At 47.5% G+C, this 24,669-nt stretch overlaps 1 protein-coding gene across 1 annotated transcript in view; it reads right to left on the bottom strand.

The window, feature by feature from the left end:
• Positions 1-592: 592 nt before the first annotated feature.
• The window catches only part of HACD3 (3-hydroxyacyl-CoA dehydratase 3), a 159,358-nt gene continuing 135,281 nt past the window's right edge, over positions 593-24,669 (bottom strand). Inside the window, exons 10-11 of the mRNA XM_069222852.1 lie at positions 8,354-8,485; positions 593-1,527 (exon numbers count right to left, since the gene is read on the bottom strand). Of these exons, the coding sequence (XP_069078953.1) occupies positions 1,451-1,527; positions 8,354-8,485 (209 nt within the window). The 3' untranslated portion in view covers positions 593-1,450. The remainder of the gene's footprint in view (positions 1,528-8,353; positions 8,486-24,669) is intronic.

Below are 24,669 nucleotides of genomic sequence, written 5' to 3'. Positions count from 1 at the left end.
GAGACCTGATTACGGTCATGCATATTTACAATTCATAGGTATACCAACAAAACACTTTGCTTCACCTTTCATCACATCAAAGGAAATGTTTAGCCTATTTAATACCCTCTACTGCACATAAGGGTCACCTTGGACCACTATAGTGTTCCTTTAAGCTGGAAAGGATTGTGGCTGGCCCCTGCGGTACAAAAATAAAAGGATTTGTAGAACCTGCTGCGGTAGCTGCAAAATAAAAAAATCTCCAATCTCTTTCTATAGCATATCAGGCATTGATCTTACTCACCAGAACCACACTAGTGAAATGCTCGGGTACACGTGGTGCTTTTTGTTTCCAACTGTAGTGCTCTGATGTACCTGTTCATCAGCCTGCACACAGCTGCCCTGTATGCCGTTTCAAAACCTCAGATATCAGCGGAACCGAAAGCGCTCAACTTGGTAGCTCTGGTCCCAACACATTCATGTCATGGGGAGGCCTACTTTTAGGCCAGAAGATCATCGGTAGGATGCAAGGTGGAGAGAAGGTAAGGCACACCACCAAAGAAGGGATTTGAAATTACATTTGTCTTAAAGAAAATACGCGGATTTAGCGAGGTCATAAAAGTGAGGGCTTTATTTATTTTTCAGATTTCTTAAAAATATGCCTGGATGAAATCCCGCTACAGTTAAGTTCGCTAATATGCAATTAATACAAAGAATGTAATTACAGTCTTGAACTAGGTCATGCTTCCCTCTCTAAACCTGACAACCACAGACCTCACCACCAGCCATGACGCAAGGAAATAAAAGAATGTGACTTATTATTTTTGTCAATAGATTCAGTATCTCGAGTGTACTGTGCTGCCATTGAGAGTGGTTTCCTACCGCTAGAGAGGCCCAACGCGCTTTCATGGTTATCGAGAAATGTACTTGGACTGCACAGCTTGAGAATTAAAGTACACGTTTGACCCTCCTTGTATGTAGCCCAGAAATATTTGTTTTGGGCAGGAAGAGGAATATAATGTGTCGGAATATTCTAGTACTGTTTTGCCCCTCGTACATTTTGGGACTGGAAGATGGCTGCCTTGCTACACAGTTGTCTTATTCCTTTCCTATTCAAACTGAAACGTTCAAAATGTCACAACGCTAGTTTATGCACACAAGGAAACCACCAAACAGTCTTCTCAGACTGCGTTCAAGTTGGCTGCGGAAGTTTTGTGGCTTTGGTCCTGAGCTGCATAGCAATACATCCGACTGTGTTCAATGTGTGTGCTGCCAACAGTGGAAGAGTCAGGAGCGTGTGGTTCTCATGCAGACGATACTTGTGTGAATCAGTACAACTGTGCGAGCACCCAAACCATCACTCAAAATGAAATCATTTACATGGTTGAATTGCGTTAAAGTCCGGCAATTGTAAAATAATCAGCGATGATGTGGAGAACTTTCATTGAAGATCACATGCTATTAGGGGATCTCAATTCATCTTCCTCTTCACTGGTCCTAGCCTTCGCAGCCTTTGTTTGTACAGATGACGGAAATTTATGTACAGCCCTTGAAAGAAAAAAATAAATACACTATTAGATGATACCAGGAGGGTGCACAGCATTTTCAACAAGCTAATCACAGATAACAAAACAGCTTTCACAAAACAAGTGTTGGCCAAGACATCACCAGAAACCTTCACACACATTCATCACCCACTAATGCCCCCTCAAAAGCCTGCAAGCCAGCATTATACATTTTCATATCATATACAGTTCTCTTGACCCATCTCACAGATGCCTCAAGCTCTTCTGAAACCACTACTGTCAAATACATACCTAAAACCTACCTTGGAGATTTCAGGTGACTCATCTACAAGGAGCATACAATAACCCTCTTCCGTCATGCCTCCCCAATTCTCTTCCATCATAAACTCCTCAATCATTCTAACGGAAAGGCACTAGATCACCCAAACGACCGATTTTACCATCAGGCAAACCCTTTTACCAGCTTGCAAAACTGCAAATCTTATGTGTACCAACCAATTCTTTGCAGGGCCATTCGATCAAACATTCCACCCACGAAACACCTTCGACAATACAACCCATTTCATCAACGTGTTAGAATAATTTAATACTGTAAAATACAGATACTGCTGTACCAAGACATCAAACGTAAACCCTGGTGCCTTGGTGAACTCACTGGCTAAACCCTTTCAAGCAGGAAACATGCAATCTTGATAAAGTCTAGCTCTAGCATATAACCCAAATTCAAATGAACATCACAGCAAAGGAAGCAATAAGTAAAGCCTGCAAACAATTTTAAAGGAAATTAACAGTGGTTAGCATATTCAACCTCTCCATCCCCCTATAAGCCCCCTCTAAATTCGGTGTCCGTTGCTTTTTTTTATGCTCTAGATGTATGACCCACCATCATCCCTGGGTAAAGGGCATCCTTTCAATTTTCCACTGCCCCCCCTTTTTATCTGTACATAGAGAACCTCATGAGTATATACGCAATCATAACTGATATTACTACATCTCAAGCTGGATCCGAGAACAATTTTAAAGATAATAGTCTTGATATCTACGCCCTCTGATGCAGTAGCATTATACTTAGTGCAGGTATTCTCTTTATCATCTAACAATGCACATCATCGAAACTTGACAAGAGAAGCCATGCAGATGCAGTCTTACATTCCACATATTTAGTATAACATATCCCATATTGCACTTTTTGAAAGTGAATTACTGATATTAACTTGATTGAATAACTGGGCTCATACAAGGGAGAAGAAAAGAAAGCCTTAGAATTTGAAATGTATGCGCTACACTATTCTTGAGGACCTTTTGCAATACTTTGCATCCTTAACATCTGAATACATTTTACAATGGACAGTACTTGTCTAGAACTGACGTTATGAAAAACTAATTTGTTTTTTTATGTCCCCACAGGGGTTAAAAGAGAACTAGGACATTTGCCTGGCAATTCAATCGAAGGCCATGAATTGGTGGAAACACAGCGGCTGAGTTAAACACTCCATACATAAGAGACCAATTATACCAACTTTTTAGCCATTTTTTCGATGTAATGAAAATTCATTTCCAATGTACACCAATATTCTGCCTTCGTCAGTATTGGTAGGTGAAAGAAAGACATTATGTATGCTGAAAGATTAAACCATAACGTTTTGGGACGCGTTTACCTAGAAAATTTGGGTTACAAGCCTTCAAGTTTAAGCACATCATGCATGAAAATCCTCAACAAAATGGCCTTGACTGCCCAGTAGTCCATTCTCTTAGAGGAAGGGGAGAGTATGCCAGAGGGGCCTGTAACGCTAACTGTTAGCATGAAAACAGCATTGCATTCCGAAATAAGATCTACAGTTAAAAGTGCTTGTACTCGGTGTTTAGGGGCTAGATTTCAAACAGACTTATTCAGCATCATAGATCAGTTAATTACGTAGGATAAATGCTCCGGCTGGATTCCCTTCTACTTTCTCCCACACCCTTTATTTTCCTACCTCTAGAACTCATGTACAATATCTAGTTGGAAGGAAAACCAAGTTGTTACTTGGTACACTATGCTTAGGCTGGCAGGGAACCACAAGGAAGCAGCAAATATGTTCGCTATCAGTTCCTGCTTGACGGTCTGCAGTTCCCGGCTCTTCACCTAGGTGCTAACACTCCAATCTGAAAAAACTGAGATTTTTGCACAGTTCATAGCCTGCTCTTGGTTTCCTCAACTCAGGTCTAGACACCAGCTTCTCTGGCTCTGCTCCTTGTGCCAGACATTGCTCTTTCTGTCTCATTTAAACCAAGCTCGACTGTGCTCAAAATCCTGAAGATTAAAAAAAAAGTTGTTTTTCTGTAACTGTAATTCGCCAACATGCATATCTGCATTAACCATGACAGACCAGCCTAACCTTGTTTAATTCAGAGAAACTGTGCGGACCACCGCGGGTACTAGTGGGAAGGCAGAGTTAAAGCACCTCCTCCAAATGCAATGTCCACTTGCTACATTGCTGAAAACCTGATTCTAAAAGTGTTACATCAAAATTTGTTTCTAAATCCTTGGCTGAAAGGTGATCTAGATTCTAGTGGACCTGCAAAAACTCCATAGCTTGTCACAATTTTGAAGAGGGTCCTGTTATGGGTACTGGCTGTACACCTCAAGTTAAAGCAGACTAGGACAGCACAATCCAAAAACTATTATCACTATTGGATCTAAACCTTGGGGATGCAGCAAAATCCCTTTGTCGAAACAGAGTAGAAGGAGGAGGAGATATTTATAGAGTGCAGCTGTCACACTGAGGAGAATCCTGGCACTATGCTGACCTACTACAGGTCATTAAAAGAGAAACAAGTGGCCTTAGATTAGAGAACTGCACAGTAAGTCTGTTGCTTGAAAAATAAAAAAATTAAATTCTTTTTAAAACTTTGCTTCAGATCCATTGGAAGACAAACTGCGGGGCAGTAGGTTCCAAGCTTTGGAGCCTACTACTGTTAATGGCTTTCTGCCTCTGGATTTCAGTCGAAATGGGGGTAGTTTCAAAATCTTTCCTGAGGATGATCTTAGAGTGCGTTGGGGCAAATAATGACAAACCCGTGCAGAATGAGAAGGTATTTCAGATACTTTTCTTCTACATTTATTCTGCCTCTCATTCAACAACACAGGTGACCAAGAAAGCACCAACAGCTTTGTACCAGCTGAGCCACTTACAAAAGATAAAAAACCATCCTGCTATTTCAACACTGTCAGCTGAACTGCAAGTTCTTGTGCTCTCCCACATTGACAGTGGGGTTGGCAGATTCTAGTGTCACTTCGCTGGAAGCAATCAACCATGATGCCAACTCCTAATCAAATGAAAATTTACATCAGCCCCACCTTTACAGACATGAACTGGCTCCCTCTGCCAGTCTATATCAAAATGATGTTTTCCAAATCTTTTAAAAGAAGACTATTATGCCTACTCTTAGTCCCTCGCATGACCATAAACATGCACCCCTGACCCGGGTGCCCCAGCTACAACAGTATTTGGATCCCTGGTGCTCATTTTGCTGATTTATTTTGGACATGTGTGTGCACCACCACATAGGCCAGTCTTAGGAATTGCAGTGTTGCTGGACCAGGAAGGACAACCAAAGTGCTACCCTCATAGTGTTGAAAGGCTACTGCCTTTGCCAGGAGTGAAGTAGCACAAGTGTGATGGTGGCAGCACACCATGTAGTGAGCTGTAGAAGTGAACAGGCCTTTTTATCTGTGTTACTTCAGCAAGGCCTAACAACTCACTCTGGTAAAGTTCTGCTGCTGAATGCTTAACTCACGCTTTGCCTGCATCAAGTCAGTACGTAGGTCTATGCAGCACGCATGTGGTTGCATGTATGTACCCCTGTGAATGGTGAACTACATGGAGGACTGCGTTCGATTTTGGAAGCTGCAGAGCTGACTAGAGAGGCATGTGGAGCTAGAGGAATTCCCCTCAGACAGATTTCCACATTACTGCGGTCCTGTGGGCTGGGTGGGACCCACACACTTGTGGATGAAGGGCCAGACTCTTCAGTACACTTCAAAGGGTACGCATTGATTTAGAGAAAGGGTAATGGAAAGGAGCCTGGGCACATCTCAGGAAGGAGATGAGGGTGATAAGAGAATCAAAGAGTAGGGCTGGGGCCCTTGGGCAAATGTTTGCACTTACCATTGTGGATGACATCCAGGGGCTGTATTATACAAAGTGCCTTGGGGTGCAATAGCCGTTTACTCCTTCTTTGCGCGCCTGCAGGGCACTTTGGTATTACAGAAGGGGCCACAGACGCCCGTGTGGCCCCTACTGTAATACATATAGCACCGGCACACATATAGCCCCAGTGCTATCATCAGAGGGCGTGCCCTCATTTGCACGGGGACGTGGCCGCCTGCCTATGCCCCCATGAAAATAAAGGAGTCTCTTTGCCTCTAAGCTGTATTGCTCCGTGGGTGCAAAAATGCAAAGAAGCCATCAGGAGGCCCACTGACAGTGCACCACAAAAAGGTGGTGCACTGTCAGCGCGCCCTTTGATGGCAGCACTCTGGAAAAGATGAAGGGGGTACTGTGGACCCCCCCCCCAGACATCCCTTTGCAGGCAGGTGCAGTCACTCACTGCATCCACCTCCAAGGGACTCTCACACCCCTTTTAAAAGTGCAGGCGGGTTGCCGCCTGCACAGTGAAACACAGAGCGGCAACTTCAAAGCTGCTCTGTATGTCACGTGAATGCACTGCCCCAAGGTTAGCACAAGTTTGCAACTACCCTGAGGGCAGCGCATTCAATGTACCAAGGCGTATTCTCCTTGTTTGCGCAGGGTGCACCTTTTGAAAGATGCGCCGGGGGCAAACAAGGAAAATGCGCCTTATGTGTAATACGACCCCAGGTATGCACCTCCAGTCACACCCGTCACCTGTGATGAAGGCCTATCAAATTTGGAGTCACTCCTGCTCTGACAGACTACTTTCTGGAGGAAGGCCTGGGCACATCGAAAGGAAGCATACCCCCCAACAAACTTGAAAGACTTGCATTACATTTGGTGTCCGGAAATGTGCTATAAGAAGGGGAGCTACGAGCTGGGCTGTGCTAGGAGTAGAAGCTCTGCCTGTGACCACGAATGGGGGACAATGCCTGCTAATCTCTCAGCTAAGTTAGGGGATATCACCTAGGGAAATCCAAAACCACTTGTACCTGGAGCACCAGTGCCTGCCTGCTTGCCAAGATCAGTGTGTCCTGTGAGGGAGAGGAAAGCACCAGAGGGATCAAGCTCCAGGGGGATCTCTGTAGCAAGGTGTGAGGAGACGACTCTTGTACCAGTCGGTTTGTCGCCCCTGTGTAGGTTCAAGTCAGCAACTTTATAAGCCAGAGGGGGCTGCTGTGAAGATTACTGCCCTGCAGAATGGGTCATAGCCAATGTGCAAAATGAAGTCTGCAACCCCCTATGCCAGAGGGGGGTGCTGTGCCAATGTGGCTGTCACCCTTGTATGGAGTAAGGTCCGTATGCTACAGGAGGGGGTCACCGAAAAGGACAAGTACTAGTGACTGGTTGAAGAGAAGAAGCCGTTCTGGCTGCCTGAGCCCCTGACAGGATTGAGCACCCACCTCCTGCCCTACCAGAGGAAGCGCCATGGCCATCCCGTTGCTGCCATTGCAGAGCCGTGAGTGCTACCCACCAACTTCAGCTGCTGCCGCTCTATGTAAAGTAGGTGTGTGAAACACTCTTGGAGACACCTGTTTTAAAACCCCTGCAAGAGCCGGAAGGCCCTGTGGGAACTTGTTCTGCCACACAGCGCTTCGGGCGCTGGCACACTTTGACTTCAAAAAGAATGGGAGTGGGCCTTCTGAGACTAATTCTGTTGCTGACTGTACTGTGAGTTGTTAGTCCACCACAGTGTCGCCTCCCCCCCCCTCCCAAAAAACAAAAGAGAAGCCTTGGACTGCTTGAGCCACGGTATTACAGAGTCAATTGCTGAAGGGGTACTTGGACCAACTGCTCAGGATCCATTGTAAGTTGGACCCTGGGTCATCAGGAGTAAAAGACCTTAACACCCGCCTAGTAGTTCCTGCTTGTCCAGTGGCCTTCTGGAAGAGGTTCTGACACCAAAAATCTTACAAGTTGATTGAAGGCTCATCAGTGTCCTAACTGCAACTTTAGGGAGCCAACAAAGGACTTGGAATTACCACAAATTCTGGACTTTTTTTGCAGACCAGCCAGTCCCAGCCATTCCCCGGCTCATGAAAGATCCAAAAACAACTCCTGTTCCTGCAAGTTCCACACCCACACAACCTATTGAACAGAGAAAACCCTTGCAGAGACACAAATTAAGGATATTTCAAGCTGGTTTTCTTCATGAGCAGCAGCACATCAAAAGAGGATTTTTGCTTTCTGACTTATCAACAGCAATACGGTGAAATAAATACAACTTATTACCTCTGCTTCATTTATTTTTGCTGCTTCTCCTGTCCACATCTAACCTTGCTACATAACTTCCTTTCAATGAAATGGAAAAAACCCTTTAGTCTTCTTGCAGACATATACCAGATCATTTAACATGCATGCCATACACTTGCCACACAACTAGTTTTATGGGGCTGCTGAGTTAAGAGTTAGTAGTGCTGCTTCACCACTGAATGCTGAATGTCACTTTAACACATACATACTCTCTGAAAGCAGGATTTGTTTCACTCTGATGCAAAGTCTGTAGAGACAAACAAGCTTGTCCACAGTGTACAGTGTGTCTGTACTGATACCTGGAGAGCACATATTAATTTAGTAAGATTTACATGTGTGATCATTGGTCTTTTCTATCCCACAACCTCAAAGGGCAGAGACATAAGGTATGGCAATTTTCATGTCAAACAAAGGGCTTACCAAAAAAGATCATAAACACATAGATGGTCAGGAAAATTGAGAATCTGATGGAAAAGTTCAGTGGGTTTGGTAAACTGTAGCTAAACTTCCCAGTCTCATTGAAGATCGGGATAGCTTGAATCACGGAAACAGCTGTGGAAAGAAGAAGATTGTTAAAAAGTTGCAGACAATATACCAAGGGTTTAATTTATGATAAGAGCCACATAAAAGATGAAAAAACACTGGCCTAGATTCTGAAACTCAACAGCGCAGCGGCCAAAAATGCTGCGCTGTGTGACAAGGAGAGAGCAGAAGAGTGCCATATTGACATAGAAATGGCACTCTCCTCCCCACTCCCTTGCGCCGGTGCTGATTTCAGGTGCTGTGCACCACACACATACACACCTTAGCACCGTAGTGGTAGGGTGTGTGTGTGTGTGTGTGAGTCTAGCAAAGATTTTGTACAGAAAGAGTAGCCTTCCTGTACAAAATACTATGCCTAGACAAGTGGAAATGCTTTGCCTACTTCGTATGTGTGCTGTAGAGGCAGCACATATGCAAAGTTGGAAAAAAAATATTTAGCATTGGTTTACTGTTATAAAAGTAACAGTAACCCGAAACTAAGCCTTTGAGAGTCTATATAAAAATGGCTGAACAACATACTAATGTACCTATAATTGAGAAAAACTGCCATGGCGCGTTTGCGTTGGCCGAGTCATAGTTTTTTCTTTCTTTCTTTAAGCCATGTTACACAGCAGCCCAGGCTGCTGTACAGCATGTCTGAAAACACTGACCGAGCCAATAGAACTCACTTAGGCAACACCTACTGGCTTTGCCAATTCTTGTTCTTGTGAGGGGTGAACTAGGATATTCTCACACAAAGACTGCAGTGTAACAGAAACCTGAAGAGTGTGCTTACCTTTGGGATTCAGAAATTTTAAAAAAGGTGCTCTGTAAGCGATCACAGATCCATTCCGTCCCTGTGCATCACTCGCCCTCGTTCCAAATAAGGCGTTGAACACTACCTTTAAACGTTTTAGTTAAGATGCAGTAAACCATTATTACATACTTGTAGAAATTATTATTTTGAGAGACAGGGGCAGTGTCGCACCACATTGGAGGGGAGTTATAGAAAGAATACACCCTATATGTGAGGGTTCAGTGTGAGCCATAGTACCAGGGGTTTAGCGTTAGTTTGCCCCCTTTTAACCCAACTGATTCACCCACACCCAAATGGCTTTGTACCTGGATGCAGCACATTTTTAAATATCCGCTATCTTTTTCAGGTCATGAAGTTTACCACATGGGCTTACCCCAGATCTGCGTGACTTGTTTTCGACCTGGAAAAGGTCTATAATTTGCTGGACTAGACATACTCTTTCACTCTCCTTCATCCGTATAGTTTTTGTGGTTGTTAGACATGACAGCCTTACGGTGGTCTCCCCCCCTGCCCCGCCCAAAAGTTTTGCCTACCTGCTCTATTTTTCTGACCTCATTTTTGCTGGTACTAGGACTCTACGCACTTTACCACTGCTAACCAGTGCTAAAGTGCTGGTGTGCTCTCCCCTAAACATGGTAATATTGGTTTATCCCCGATTGGCATATTTAATGTACTTATAAGTTGCTAGTAAACTGCACTACATGTGCATAGGACTTATAAATGAAATGCTACTAAAGGGCCTGCAGGACTGTTTGTGCCACCTACTTAAGTAGCCCTTTAACCATGTCTCACGCCTGCCAATGCAGAACCTGTGTATGCAGTTTTACACTGTCATGTTGACCTGGCAAAATAACCCTTTTGCCAGGCCAAACCTTCCACTTTTATACATACAAGTCACCCCTAAGGTAGGTCTTAGACAACCGAGAGGGCAGGGCACAATGTATTTAAAAAGCGGGGAATGTACTTTTAAGTTTTACATGCTCTGGTAGTGAAACACTCCCAAAGTCGTTTTTCACTACAGCAAGGCCCATCTCTCCCATAGAATAACATTGGGGTTACCTGATTACATCTTATAAGTGTAATTTGCAATCTGGAAGAGCTAAACCTTTCAAGTTTGGTATCTCTGGAATCACAATTTACAGTCACAACCTATGGTGAAGTTGGATCTTGATTTGCAAATCTGTCAATGCCACTTCTAGTAAATTGGCATTTTCTGACTTTTTCCATTTGGTACCTGCTGCCTGTCTCTGATCACTTGTCTGTGGTGGGTGACAGTTGTGTAGTCCTCCTCAGACAGCCATACATAATGGGAGCATAGGTGTGACTTGATGGGCCATCCTGAGAGGAGGAGAAGAGGGAGAAGCAGGGCACAGCCTGACTTACACCTGAATAGTCTGTGGCCTGTTGACAAAGGGCTGCATAACCCCCTGTAGTGAGTCTGGAGCCAGGGTAGGAAGGGCGTGCCCTATGTGCACTTTAAAGCCTGTCTTTGAAGTCTCCCCCACTTCAAAGGCCCAACTGGGTATAAGTCCTGGACCTCTGAAACCACCAAATTAGTATACTTCTAGACCTGTGAATACTCTGCCAGGAAGAAAGAAATTCTGTGGTGCTGAAGGACTGCCACTCTGCTGAACTGCTGTTCTGGACTTCCACCTTGCTGTGCTGCTCTCTCTTACCTGGGTGAGAAGGGCTGGACCTGCATCACTTGAACCCACAGTGACTTCAAGGGATAGCTAGCTGGCTGGCCTGCTGATATGAAGTCTCAGGGACATAAAAGACTTCCGACCACCCTGCTTCTGTATGCTGCCATCTGTAAGTCTGCCCTGCGAAGTGGTGACACTCGAGTCCTAGACTCTTGGAAGCGGGCTTAAGGTGTTTGCTCCAGCATAACCGGTGCATCCTCTGCTGCATGGAGCAGAACCGACACCACAGACTTGCATTGCGGCATCTTGGGACCGGCGCATCGCCTTTGGAATTGCCACTGCGTGATGCTTCCCCCAGAGCCAGATCCTCACACTCCCCATTGAGGGCAGCCTCTACAACAACGCCAAAACTCTGTACTGCAGCTTCACAGCTCATTGGAGCAGATGCCTCACCCCAACTGTGCAACAAATCCTGTCGACAGGATCTTTGCACTGCAGCCTTGCTGCATCTGGGAACCGATGTACCCCTTGGCTGCGCAACACATCTGTGATTCGAACCCATGCAAAGATCCGCAACCAGATTTTAAGGTACTCTGGTTCAGCAGGCCTATTGGTTCCCCAGGTGCCAGCCTGCAATCCATCACTGTCAGCCTGAACTTTTAACTTAGTCCCAGTCCAGTGTGACCAGACATCCCCGGTTGGCGCTTCTTGCGCTTAAGAACTATTTTACAGTTTATTCTTCAAAAATTAAGAACTCAAGATCTACTTATTTGATTTTTGCAGTTTTGGTCTTGTTTTATTTATTAACTCAAGCCCTAGTTTCCTAGTGACCTGTTGTGGAATCTTCTTGTTTGGTGTTTTCACTGTTTTACTGCTTGAAGTGATGCACAAATACGTTACACATTTCCTCTAAGTTAAGCTTCACTGCTCTGTGCCTATCAACTAGAAGGTGAACAAATGTTAATTTAGGGTTTGCTGACACCTGTACTAGGATTGTGGTTGCTGCTTGACCAGGGCTCATACCCCAGAAAACCACTATCCCAATTTCTAACAGTGGTTGGCTGAACCGCCTTATTCAATTGCTCTTTGTGAAACCCTTGATGCGGGTACGTATTGGTCTGTATATACCTGATGCTTTTTCATTTCAGATGGGTATGTGCCAAGGATGTCCATTCTGGAAACCATACCTGGAGCAGCACGGAGCCAGTGGAAGGACTCTGCCCGCAAAAATGTAAGCTGCGATAAGTCCTTGCTCCTTGACAGGGACAGAAGCCCTAGGAAGGATGCAAGAGGCATGACCAGTAAGAAGCAAGAGATCGAGAGTGATGTGGAAGCCAACAAATGGTAAGTATTGAAAAGTAATGGGCAGGCTCTAAGCCTCTTTTTAAGATCTAATCTGGTGAACAACAGCTTTCACTGACAGCGCATGCACGCTGTAAGTGAAACCTAAAACTTTGGTTGGATTTACTGGGAACAGTCCATAAATACATATTTTGGGTCTTGAATAGAATCTAAATACAAGTAAACCTTCAATGAAGGCTTCAAGAATAACAGAGAAAGTGGGAGTGTAGATGGAATTTTTGCAGAGCTCAAATAAAAACATTTAAGGATGACTTTAGACCCTTTTACTGACTGGTGCTGTGCAGAAGACAAGAGATGTGTATTGGATTCTTGTTAATATTGCATATGTTGTAAAAATCAGGATGTTTCTTCGTATAGTCATCATAAAAACCAACCTCATAGTACATCACAGATGGCAAAATATTTGCCAAGATTCTGACACAATGCAAAATGCCTCTGATATTGTTTCCACCTAGCAACATGAATTTATACGTGAGGCAAGCACAGTTGAGGATACTACTCTGGCAAATAGTTTTATGTGCATGTTCCAATAAAAATCTGCTATTGGTTTACCAGGTGTAAAGGGGGTGGGGCGTTGACACAGTCAAATCAGACTTTTTGTGAGCAGTTATCAGAGGGTTTAGTTCTGATAATCTAATGTACATATTATTCACAACCTGTATCAAACAGCAAAGCACCCTTGTGTTTCAATCAGGCTCCATCCAGAGTGCACGAGACAGGGATGTCCCCTCTAGTCCTTTCATTCTTTTTCTCTTTTGCTGAAACTATTTTTGGCTGGGTTACAAATACTACATCATATCCTTTAAAAGGTAAGGTACTCCATAGCAATTTGCAGTTCTGATAATAATTTGCCATCTTTATGTCTAATCTAGATCCAATTTATTACTGCGGTGTTTGGCAGGATCGCAGGTTGCGAGCTAAACCAAGTTGTCACTGGGGTACAGGACATGCTACACTTAAAATAATGGAAGGTGTGTTTTTTGTACCACTGGCTGATCTCTTGTTCTTGGGCTACCTGAGGTGGCATGTAGATGAGCAACAGGATCATTCATGAACGAAATGAGCTACTTTGATAAAATAGCTGTAGCAATGCTTCAACAAACTCTCCCATGCAATAGCTGGGCAGGGAATGCAAGCAATCACCTGCACTCACTGTACAAACTACTGAATGATGTTGTTACACAATGTACGTTATACTCTAAGCATCCGACTGCCTTATCACAAGGTAGATATAAGGACTAGTGGTTCACTCCTGATTAAAAGAAAACTCACTTAGCGACTAGACAAGCATAGAGATGCTTGCACATTAGTTACACTTTGGAAGCAAAGGCCAGTTACAAGACACAGTTTAGACATTGTAAGTCATGCCTCCACAAGGCCAAGACTGTGTACCTGACCACTGACCTTTCCTGCCCATCAAACACTACACATGAGCTATCTGCAATTGTGGACTTGTTTCATTTCACTATACTGTATCTACATTACTGCTCCTATCCAAGTGGTTTGTGAAGACTTTCTACTTACACCCTCGTATCTATCTATCAATATGTTAAAGATTTACAGCACTGGCAAGTTGCAGGCGCTGTTTGATCTCGGGAGGGCATACACAGACTGTCCACCTTTTAAGTTGCTTAGGTCAGTAATATCCTTTTGCAGTACAAGTCAGGGTCTCCCAGTGAGCCTTGCCCTCAAGTCAACTTAAAAAACAATAAAACCAAATAGTCTTCATTATTGTCGCTCCACGATGTAAGAGCACTAACATCCAATTCTCCTTGGACTTGTTGCCTGGGACCTGTACGAGAGATGTGGTGACCCCATACACTTAAGAAATCTGGACAGGCCTGATCTTATAACCTATTGGCCTATCATTAATGTTACAATCATCCCCAAACACCTGTCCACATTGCAGTACAACCTCCGGAAACTACTAGACATCTTGATAGGTCCCAAGCATGAATTTGCCCTAGACAAGGGGTTCCTTAAGCCATTCAGAACAAACTATTAGTTGCCAAAGACAAGGGGTTGCAAGCTGGACTCCTGTTGCTCGATCTTTCCATTGTGTACCACACAATCGACAATAACATCTTACCTGATCATCTTGGTGCAGCAAGGGAGTTTAGTTTCTTCTTAAGTGCCCCGATTCTATTTCCTTTTCCGGATACCTTTGGCGATATCTCAAGTGTCTGCGCTTACATTAATTATTTTGTATCTATACATTCAGCCTTTAGTTGAACTAGTGAGATATACCATGCATGTAAACATGGCCCCTTAGACAATCACCTAATGCGATCAGACAGAAAGTGTAGACCCATAAGAACAGTAGCAATGCCCAAAGCCTTACTGAAAACCGGAACACAGAATGTAGAGGCAAACCGGAATAACTGACTGGACTACCCTTTGCCTGGCCACCAACTGTAGATGCTTCAGCAAATATAGTTCCACAATACTGAGGGATGAAGGAGAGAGACTGGAGGTTGATGCATGTGAATGACTAGTATCTCAAAGAATATCCACTTCTTTTAGTGCTTAAGGCTGGCATTTAGCCTATTAATTAGCAGGCTAGAATACTGAGGAAGTGAGTAGTGCTAAGCATCACAATGGCGTAAAGTGCGTACACTATGCTCAGACACAAGATTTTCCCAGTTACCATGTTGGCCTCCAATCTATATCACTGCTCTGTGAAGAAACCACTCTCTTATGTAGATAAGAGCTGACTTCTGATTAGTTTAAAGACTGACACCTGGCAGCTGAGTAGCAAATCTTCAAAATGTACCTATAAAATATATGTTTGAAATGCAATTACTTATGACACATACTTCTAACTTCAGATTGCTCACCTTTAATATCCCCAGGCACCAGACCAGACCCGGAAAACCTTAACAGAAATGCTTCTGCCTGCCAGATGGTTTTGACATTGTTCTGCTCCATAAGTAGAGATGGAGCTGCACCGAGGACCAATCCTTCCTTTCTCTGCCTTCGTACAAGGATCTGGGGCTCAATCCCAACTTTTTCCTCACCAGTTGATAAGTTTTTTCTCACAAAATTATTTTTCCTAGTGTGCAAGTGAAGCAGGTCTCCTCCTAAAACTACAAGGTTTAAGTCTTGTAGGGACTATGGCAAACAAGTCTGTGATGGATCCCCACAAGGTGTACATCATTTTTGTTTGGGATTGGTGCCTGATTCCAAGTCATGCGAAGAGTGTGCCCTTATAAATCCGAAGCTTATTCGGGAACATAAAGCTCTACATGGCCGAACACCACAAGAAGTCCTGCTCCCACTCAAAGTCCAAGACACGGAGCCATTCCCACTCTTGAGGTCATTTCCACAAGTCTGTGTTGCAGTCCAAGTCTTCTGGTAAGTCGAAGCATAAAAAGCCTTGCAGGATGCACCCTAGTCCCACAAGTTTCAATCTGAGAAGTAGCAAGGACATTAAGATACCTTGTGGTCTTGCTCATGGTACAAGCCAAGGAGCGTATCCCACAATTGATCTGGATGTACCCCGAGTTTCCAGGTTCATCAGACTGCTCAGAACAGATAGAGGCTTTTGAACAGCCCCTTGGAAATTTTTTAGCACTCTTTTGGCTCCCCCTGGTGCTTGTTTGGGCCTTAAGGATCCACAGAGGCCTCCAGTAGGGTTCTTGTTGGTTAGTTCTCCCTTAGTGCTGTCTGCAGCTACTGAACCCACCTGGGTTCTGATCCAAAACGGGGGTTTCAATCAGGTTCCAAAATCCACACTGGTCTATTTGGTATAGACGATGGGCCAACACCACTGTCAGATCACATTCCTATAGTCCTATCAGACTCTGACCAAATTCATCTTGGCCCCCGACAGAGGTCGTGTTCTGATGCACCTGACACTGTTTCAATCCAACTCAGACAAAACCATGCCTTTGCTTTGGAACTGCAATCCAGCGATCCTACAACTTTTTGGTTCGGACTATGATCACATCCAACCAGACTTTGGAGATGACAATGGAGATCAGGGGCAATTATTTTCCCCACCAATATGATGACCACAATCTATTCATGAACTTGCAAGAGCCCACACCGCTAGACACTTCCCCGGACACTGGGTTGCGTTCTGCCCCTGACTTTACAACAGAAGAGAGTGCCTCCTTTGCCATAGTAATGAGATCGGCAGTGGTGGCATTTGATTTACAATTGCCAGGTACCGAAGTCAAAACTAACATACTGACAAAAGTTTTGCAATCAGGATAGACTTCACCCAGTCCTCCACTTCCATTCAATGAAGCCCTGGCTTGACAGTCTAATGAGCATATGTCTAAACCTTGTTCCTGCCTACCAGTGAAGAGACAGGTTACCAGAGCCAGACAAGCCTGATTCCTTGATGCAATACCCTACACCAGAAAGTTTGGTGGTTCAGGCTTTCACCAGTAGGGCGAACCCCCATTCATTCCTTACAACTCAGCTATAGTCAAAAAGAATCAATGCGTTTGGGAAATGGATGTTTTTCTCAGTCTATCTAGTCCTCTGGTCAGTTAGTGGCAGCTGTTTTCTGGAGCAATATACCCATGCCTTATAGTACATGGTTGGGAAGATATTTTCACCAGTCCCGGAGGAATTCCAGGTCAAAATGGCTCAAACCATCCAGGTTGGTCACAACCTGCAAAACAAGTAATCCTCAGGACAGGACACTACTGATTGCTTGGGCAGAGCAGCTGATGCTAGTGTAGTGCTTTAGTTGCATGCCTGGATGAGATCCACAGGTGTATCTGGGGATGTGAAAGCAGCTCTCTTATGGACATGCCGTTCGATGGATCTCATCTTTCTGGTGAAAAACGGACTCATATTTGAAAACCTTTAAAGAAAGCTGGGCCACATTGGGTTTCCCAAGCCTGTTTTCCTTTGTGAGACAGTATCCTCAACAGTTTCACCCCTTTTAAGGCTACTACAGAGGATTCCTGTCCTGCCAAAGCCCACTTGACCCCAGAGCATGCACCCCAGTTTTTTCAGGGTGGGTCACGGGATCAAGCAGAAACCCACACCACCAGGAGCAATGAATTTCCCAGTTCCTACAGCAACACCCTCCAAACTGCTTTACTTTGCATATGACCAGCTAGTATGAGACAGGGTCAGATATTCCCTTCATGGATGGCAGAATATAAACACCGAATAGGTGGGTTCTTCAGATCGTCCAAACAAGGCTATACCCCACCATTTCTTTTCAACCTGCCATATCTTCTTTTTTTTTTATAAAGATGCTTTATTGTTTTCCAAAAAGAGATTTACAAAAACATTGCCAAGCCAAGTGATACACATTATTGCATAGCGCCCTACTGTGCACATAAAACTTATTTCGGAATTAATAGGATCACTTGAGATGGGTAAAGCAATACGGAAGAAACAAACCCAAAGGAAAAGGTGTGAGAGTTGAATAAAGGGAAAAAGGGAAAAGAGTGAAAAGGGTGAAAAGAGTGTCTCCTGTCCACGGGTGATTCGTGGTATGGGTTATAAATTTTGGGGGCATTTTTGGCACCCTGCGGCCAATTTCGATCGTGAGTTTGCCCTCTGTTAGTCGACCCCACTCAGTTATACGGGGTAGGTCTCCCCTAGGTCCAGAACGAGATTGAACAGGAGGACCAGGCCCACAAGTATTTGGATCCGTCAATGGAATTGGTTTTTGAACATAAGTGTAAATTGGGATCCCATGTAACCTAGTCCTCTCCCAGGGCCTCCCAACCTCCCCAAATCTTATAGTATTTGCCCGGGCACCCCCTGGCCTCGTACACCACTCTCTCTTGTTGTGCACACCAGTCCATCCCCCGTTTCCATTTATTTAGGGATGGGGCTCCCTCTGTCATCCATTTGGTCATGATATCCCTTCTGGCAACCAGACATGCTATTCCCACAAAGGCTCTCTTCATTCTTCCCAAATCTGTGTCTCCCGCCACCCCCAGTAGGAACAGGAGCGGTTCGGGGGGTAGGTCTGTTTGCAGGGCCCCAGAGATTTGTGCTGCAAATCTCTTTCCAGTATTTCTCTATAATCGGGCATAACCATGTCATGTGGTAGAAATCTGCTCCCGGTTGGGAGCATCTGGGGCAGGCAGCTGTGGAGCCGAGGCCCGCCTTGCATAGTCTCTTGGGTGTCATGTATACGGCGTGTAAGAAGTAGGATTGTATCAAACGGAGCCTGGAGGATATAGTTAGGGTACCAGGGGCTGCCAGGGCATCATTCCAGTCCCCTTCTTCTATTCTACCCACCCGTCGTTCCCACTTGTTGCGAAGTCTGGTCATAGGACTAAGGGTGTTGGAGATCAGTGAGCTGTATATTTGTGAGATTCCTCCCTTGCCCAGGTTGCCCATCAGTACTTTGGCCTCCATTGGTGAGTGGTCTGGCGTGGGCGTGTCAGTACGCATGTGCGTCATTAGAGCATGACGGATCTGAAGGTATCTATAGAACTGTGACTTGTTCATGGAGAAGGTGCTCTGGAGGCCCTCAAAGGATTTCATGTGTGAGCCCTCCCAGACATATCCAAGTGTGGAGATTCCGATTTCATCCCATTTCCGGAATCCCTGCAATCTCCTGACCTCGGTCAGGAGACTACCATGCCATAGTGGGGTTTGACCGGTGATTCGTTTCCACCAACCGGTGACCCTCTGGGCCTCTCTCCATCCCAGGGGTGTCACCTTGGTCACCTCTGGGGTACAGTTGGGAACTGGGCATCCGTAATGGGCGTCGAATACTCCCGCGTATTGCAGTGTGCCGAGCTCAAGTCCATAGGCCGGATCCGACCAGCCTCCACTAACCCAGTCGTTCACCACGATGAGTTGCGTCGCAAGGTGGTAGTAGTATAGGTTTGACATCGCGAGACCCCCCCTCACACAGGCCACGTTGGCATGTAGCGAGTGCCAGTCGCGGGCGGGCGTCTTTCCATAGAAATTGGAGGATCATTGAATCCAGGTTTTTAAACCATTTCTTAGGGATTCAGAATGGGAAGTTTTGCAGCAGATAGAGAAATTTAGGGAGGACCATCATTTTGAAGAGAGAGACTCGCCCAAGTAAGTTAATGGGCAGGGTTTGCCAACGCAGAAGGTCTGTCTTGGCTTTAGCTACGAGGGGTGCCACATTGAGTTCCCACGCTAACTCTGGTACAAGGGAGACTGCGATCCCCAAGTATTTAAAATTGTTTCACCAAATGGGGATGGTTTGCTGCCAATCTATGCAATCCCTCGCCGGGTGTAACGGAACAAGTAGGGACTTACGGTGATTCAGGGTGAGGCCAGATGCTTCCGAGAAAAGATCAAGCAACTGCAGAATACGCGGACCGCTTGTGGCTGGGTTCGCGACATATACGAGAACGTCGTCTGCATAGAGGGCCACGCGGTCTTCAGAGCCAGAGGGCCAGGACCATCCCTCAATCAGAGGGTCCTCTCTGAGCAGTTTGGCGAGCGGTTCTATCACTAGCGCGAAAAGGAGTGGGGACAGGGGGCAACCCTGGCTCGTGCCTCTTCCTATGGGAAAAGAGTCCAACACCGTTCCATTCACTTGTACTCTGGCCGTCGGCTGTGAGTACAGGAGTTTCACGAGTTTCCTAAATCTGGGGCCAATCCCATTGCCCCTCAGGACCTGATGTAGGTATGACCAATCCACTGTGTCAAACGCTTTCTCAAAATCGAGGGGGAGAAGAGCTTTCGATGAGTCGGCTAGGATATCACGGTGCGCCAGGGCCAGGTGCAGGCGTCTGATGCAATGCCTGGTGCTCCTGGTTGGCATGAAGCCACATTGGTCCGGGTGGATCAGCGCTCAGAGGGCAGGTTTTAGCCTTGCTGCGAGGATCGAAGAGAGTATCTTAACTTCAACGTTTAAAAGGGAGATAGGGCGATAGGGCGATAGGGCGATAGTCCACACAGTTCCGTGATGGTGGTTGGGTTTTAGGAATCACAGTAATTGTGGCTTGGTCGATACCTATTGGGAAATGGCCCTCGCTCTCGGCCTCCTCATACATGTTAAGGAGGTGCTGCTCTACTGCGTCGCCACAGCTTTTATATAACTTGACTGGTAAGCCGTCTGGGCCGGGGGTCTTACCCGGGGCTAATGCAGTTATTGCGGTTGTCACTTCCTCCAGGCTTAATGGCTCATCGAGCGCATCCTTGACTGTGGATGACACCTTGGGAAGGGTGATTTCGTCTAGGAGGGGAGAGTCCCTCTCGGTTTGTGTCTGTGGGTCCTCTTTGTAAGCAGCGAAGCTCTGTGCAATGTCCCTAGGGGCTCTGGAGAGCCCTCCCGACCCGTCCGAGATCTCGGGTATAATTCTGTTAGCCCTAGGACGTGTGGCCAGCCAGTGCAGGAGTTTCCCACTTTTGTTCCCCCATCCATATACTCGGGCGGTGGAGGCCCTCCACATGAGCTTGGCTGATTCTAGGGTGAGGGCCTTGACCTCTTCGCGCATTTTCAGGAGCTGGCGGAGGCCCTGGGCCGAAGGAGATGCCAGATGCCTGCGTTCGTGGTGTAGTGTCCGCGATTCTAGTTCGGCTATTTGGGAGATACGAGCTCGCTCCCTCACTCGGATGAGGTGTTTGGCGTGGCCTATAATTGTTGCCTTGCATGCTGCCCAGACCGTGCCCGGCGACTGCACTGAGCCTACATTTTCTTCAAAGTACTGTATCAATCGGGTTCTCACTGCCTCTTTATACTCCTCCTCCTGTAGGTACCAAGCGTTTAGCCTCCAAGTGGGCCTGTGAGTCGGATCGGCGTTGCCAAGGTGCACCTGTACAGGTGCATGGTCGGACACCCCATGTGGAAGGATCTCTGTTCCCGTAACGTTAACTATGTCTAGTGCAGGGGCGAATAGGAGGTCTATTCTGGCATGTGACCCATGTGCCGCTGACGTGTGCGTGTATTGCCTAGTGTTGGGGCGCCAGGTTCGCCATACGTCACACAAACCGAGGCTATCTGCCCAGTCTCTGAGCGTCGACGCTCTGGACGAACGGCCAGCTGTTTTATTTCCTGATACATCTAGCTCACTGTGTAATACTGCATTGAAGTCCCCTCCTATTAATGTGGTACCCTGGGGAAGGTCAGCTATAATCTGTTTGAGGGAGGCCAGAAAGGTCTCCAATCCCCCGGGAGGGGCGTATACACTTACTAGGTTTATGGGTCTCCCATGTATCAGCCCAGCCACCACTATGTATCTACCCTGTGTGTCGGCACGTGTGGCTGTTATTGTAATGGGCAGAGAGCGGTGAAGCAATATAGCCACACCCCTGGAACCACTAGAGAATCCCACGTGATGGACCCTATCATATCCCCCTCTGGCGAGCATGGGACATTTGGTTCCAAGGAGATGCGTCTCCTGTAGCATAATCGCCGCGGGGGAATGCCTGCGCAGGGTACTATATATTGCTGATCTCTTAATTTTGTCCAGGAGGCCGTTTACATTCCAGGACAGAATTTTAATCATTGGAAGCGGCATATGAGTGAGGTTAAGTGAGTGTGAGCTGGGACGTGCCAAAGGGGTGCCTCTCCAGGTGTTTTGTGGCGTGGGACAGGAAAGAAGAGGAAAGAAAGGAAAAAGGAAAAAAAGGAACCCTCACGAGTCAAGAAACCTAAGCATACATTAATTTGTAACTGTGGTGTAAACACAACTCCTCCCAACTCCCCCCCACCCCATACTTCCACCCAAGAAGCATCTGTCGCCCTAACACCCATTTTAACCAGTTTTATCTACTAAACCTGGCTTTAGTGTGGAGTGATGGACCCCTCCTGAAACACGGATCTCTTGCAATGTTTGTTTAGAAGGCTAGCCTAAGTGCCCCTTTCGGGCATCAGAGCTTAGTCTTGCAGCAAATATTCAGTATATACTCTGCGAGCCCCCGACAAGCGCCCTTCCAGCAGGGCCCCGCCGTCCATCTCAAACCAAACAGGTTCTTCTGCCCAGCGCCTAGGACAGGCCTGGGTCGTCGCCACTAGGCCCCTGGCTGGTGTCTCTTTTTTCCAGTGTGAATCCCGTCGCTGTCTCAGTGTTCGACTCTGGTGTGACCTCCCGATCTTCACTCATCCGGGTCGCCGGTTCTGTTCCGCCTCGGCCTCCGCGTCTTCGGCTTCTTTTCCTCTCCCTCCGGGGGAGCGAATGGTGCCCGGCCGAAGCCCCCGCCTGCTCCTTAGGCTCATTGCTAGGCCTCGGAGCTTCTACCGTCAGCCATGTCCATGCCTCCTCCGGCGAGTCGAAGAAGTGAGCTTTTCCGTTTAGGATGACTTTCAAGCGTGCGGGGAACAACAACATGTAGGAGAGCGTCATGGCTCTTAGCTTCTGCTTAACCCACTCGTAGGACCGGCGTCTGTTCTGTACCTCGCGGGTGTAATCCGGGAACACCAGGATTTTGTGATTGTCCCATAAGAGATCGGTCACATGTCTGGCTTCTACGAGAACTCTGTCACGGTCTCTAAAGTTAATAAAGCGAGCTATCATTGGCCGACGCAGGCCCCCGGGGGGTGGCCGGGGGGCCAGCGACCTCTGGGCCGTTTCAATCGAGAACCACAGTGACAGCGACTGGTCTGGCATCCATGATTTGATCCAGCTCTCCAAGAACTCGACTGCTTTATTCTCTTCCACTCCCTCCGGAAATCTCACAAAGCGCAGGTTGTTCCTCCTGGAGCGATTTTCAGCGTCCTCGGCCCTTTGGTGGAGTTCGCCAGTTCGGGATTGCAGTTGGGCCACTTTAATTTTAAGTTCAGCAAGGTCGTCTTCTGTTTGTGAGACTCTAGTTTCAACCTCTGTTATGCGGCCCACAGCATTCCTGAGGTCTTGCCTAATGAGACCCATGTCCACACGGACCTCTCCTATCTTGGACTCCACTGCCAATTGCGAGGACTGAATAGCCATTAGGATTGCGTTTACTCCGTCTGGTGTGGAGGTTCCTGATAGCGTCGTAGTCTCCCCGTGGGGGGGTGCCGGGACGGTATACTGTTCAATTTTCTGCTGCGAGGCCGTGGGCTGCCTGGTGGCCCTGTCCTTTCCCATTTTGTCCCTAGCTCTCTCCCGGTCCGGGGGCAGGTCGCTCAGGGGGTATCGGAGATCTTGCTGCAGGATGAGGACGGAGAGATAGTCCCCGCTTCGGCCCACCTCCGGCGTCGGCCAGGTCGCTGTGTAAGCATCAGGGTCCCCGCTCAGTACCCCCTTCGCGGCTGTAACAAGATTCTCGCAGGAGTCAGTAGGGTCCCAGCACCAACCTAGGTTCTTCAGGTATCCATTCCCTACTAGATAGGGAGTTCATTCCTCAGGTCCCGGACCTCTCTCTCTGATGGCCCTCGTGGGCAGGCCTCGCTTCTCCGAGTGTCTCCCCCGCTGGACCGGGCTCTCTTTAGTGTCCGCCGGGGCCAAGGTCCCGTCAGCAGCTCAGGGCGTCCGCTCACCAACCTCCCCAAGGCGAGGAAGCCCAGGATCCTCTTTCATCGGCGGCCCCAGGTCCAGGCCCTGGCCCACAGAGTCCGCCCGAGCCCACGCCAGGGGCCCGCCTCAGCCGCGGGGCCCAACCTCAGGCCCAGCAGTCCTCCCCTGGGCCCAGTCACCGACACGACTCACCAGCGGCCGGCAGTGCCCGGCCCCGCTCCTCCGGTCCCTCGCTCGGCGCCCCCGCGCGCGGGGTCCGGAACACCGCACCCGGCTCCGGAACACCGCACCCGGCTCCGGAACACCGCACCCGGCTCCGGAACACCGCACCCGGCTCCGGAACACCGCACCCGGCTCCGGAACACCGCACCCGGCTCCGGAACACCGCACCCGGCTCCGGAACACCGCACCCGGCTCCGGAACACCGCACCCGGCTCCGGAACACCGCACCCGGCTCCGGAACACCGCACCCGGCTCCGGAACACCGCACCCGGCTCCGGAACACCGCACCCGGCTCCGGAACACCGCACCCGGCTCCAACAGCCCCAGGCTCCGGCCACTGCTCGGCTCCCCGTCGGGGCCGCCTTGAGCCACGCCGACTCCGCTCCTCTCTCGCCTCTGGGCCCGACCCTCACCAGGGCACCTTCCGGCGTCGGATTTCTTCCGATTTTTCAGCCTCGGGTCCCGCGGCACTCCAGGACCCACAAGGGGTCTCCTAGGTTTCCGCTACGGGTGCGGCACGGCTTGGCCTTCCAGGCGGATGACGGAGGGGTCCAGAGCACTCTTAGAGTGCGACCGCCATCTTGACTCCCTTGGCCACGCCCCCCCAACCTGCCACATCTTACACCCACAACAGAACATCTTTCTGAGGAGCACCTATCCATCTTGCTACAAGAAGTGCTGGCTCTTTCACCAAGGCAGCCATATAGTATTCCAGCCCCAGAAATAGGTATGGGCTGTTACTCTTCCTATTTCCTCATGCCGAAGGACTTTGTCCTATTTTAGATCCCCGCCCTCTAAACACTTTTGTGCAGAAGGACA

Source organism: Pleurodeles waltl, chromosome 3_1 (assembly GCF_031143425.1).
Source record: "Pleurodeles waltl isolate 20211129_DDA chromosome 3_1, aPleWal1.hap1.20221129, whole genome shotgun sequence".
NCBI lineage: Eukaryota > Metazoa > Chordata > Amphibia > Caudata > Salamandridae > Pleurodeles > Pleurodeles waltl.
The sequence above is the reverse complement of the archived record's forward strand: the minus strand, read 5'-3'. Positions and strand labels throughout refer to the sequence as shown.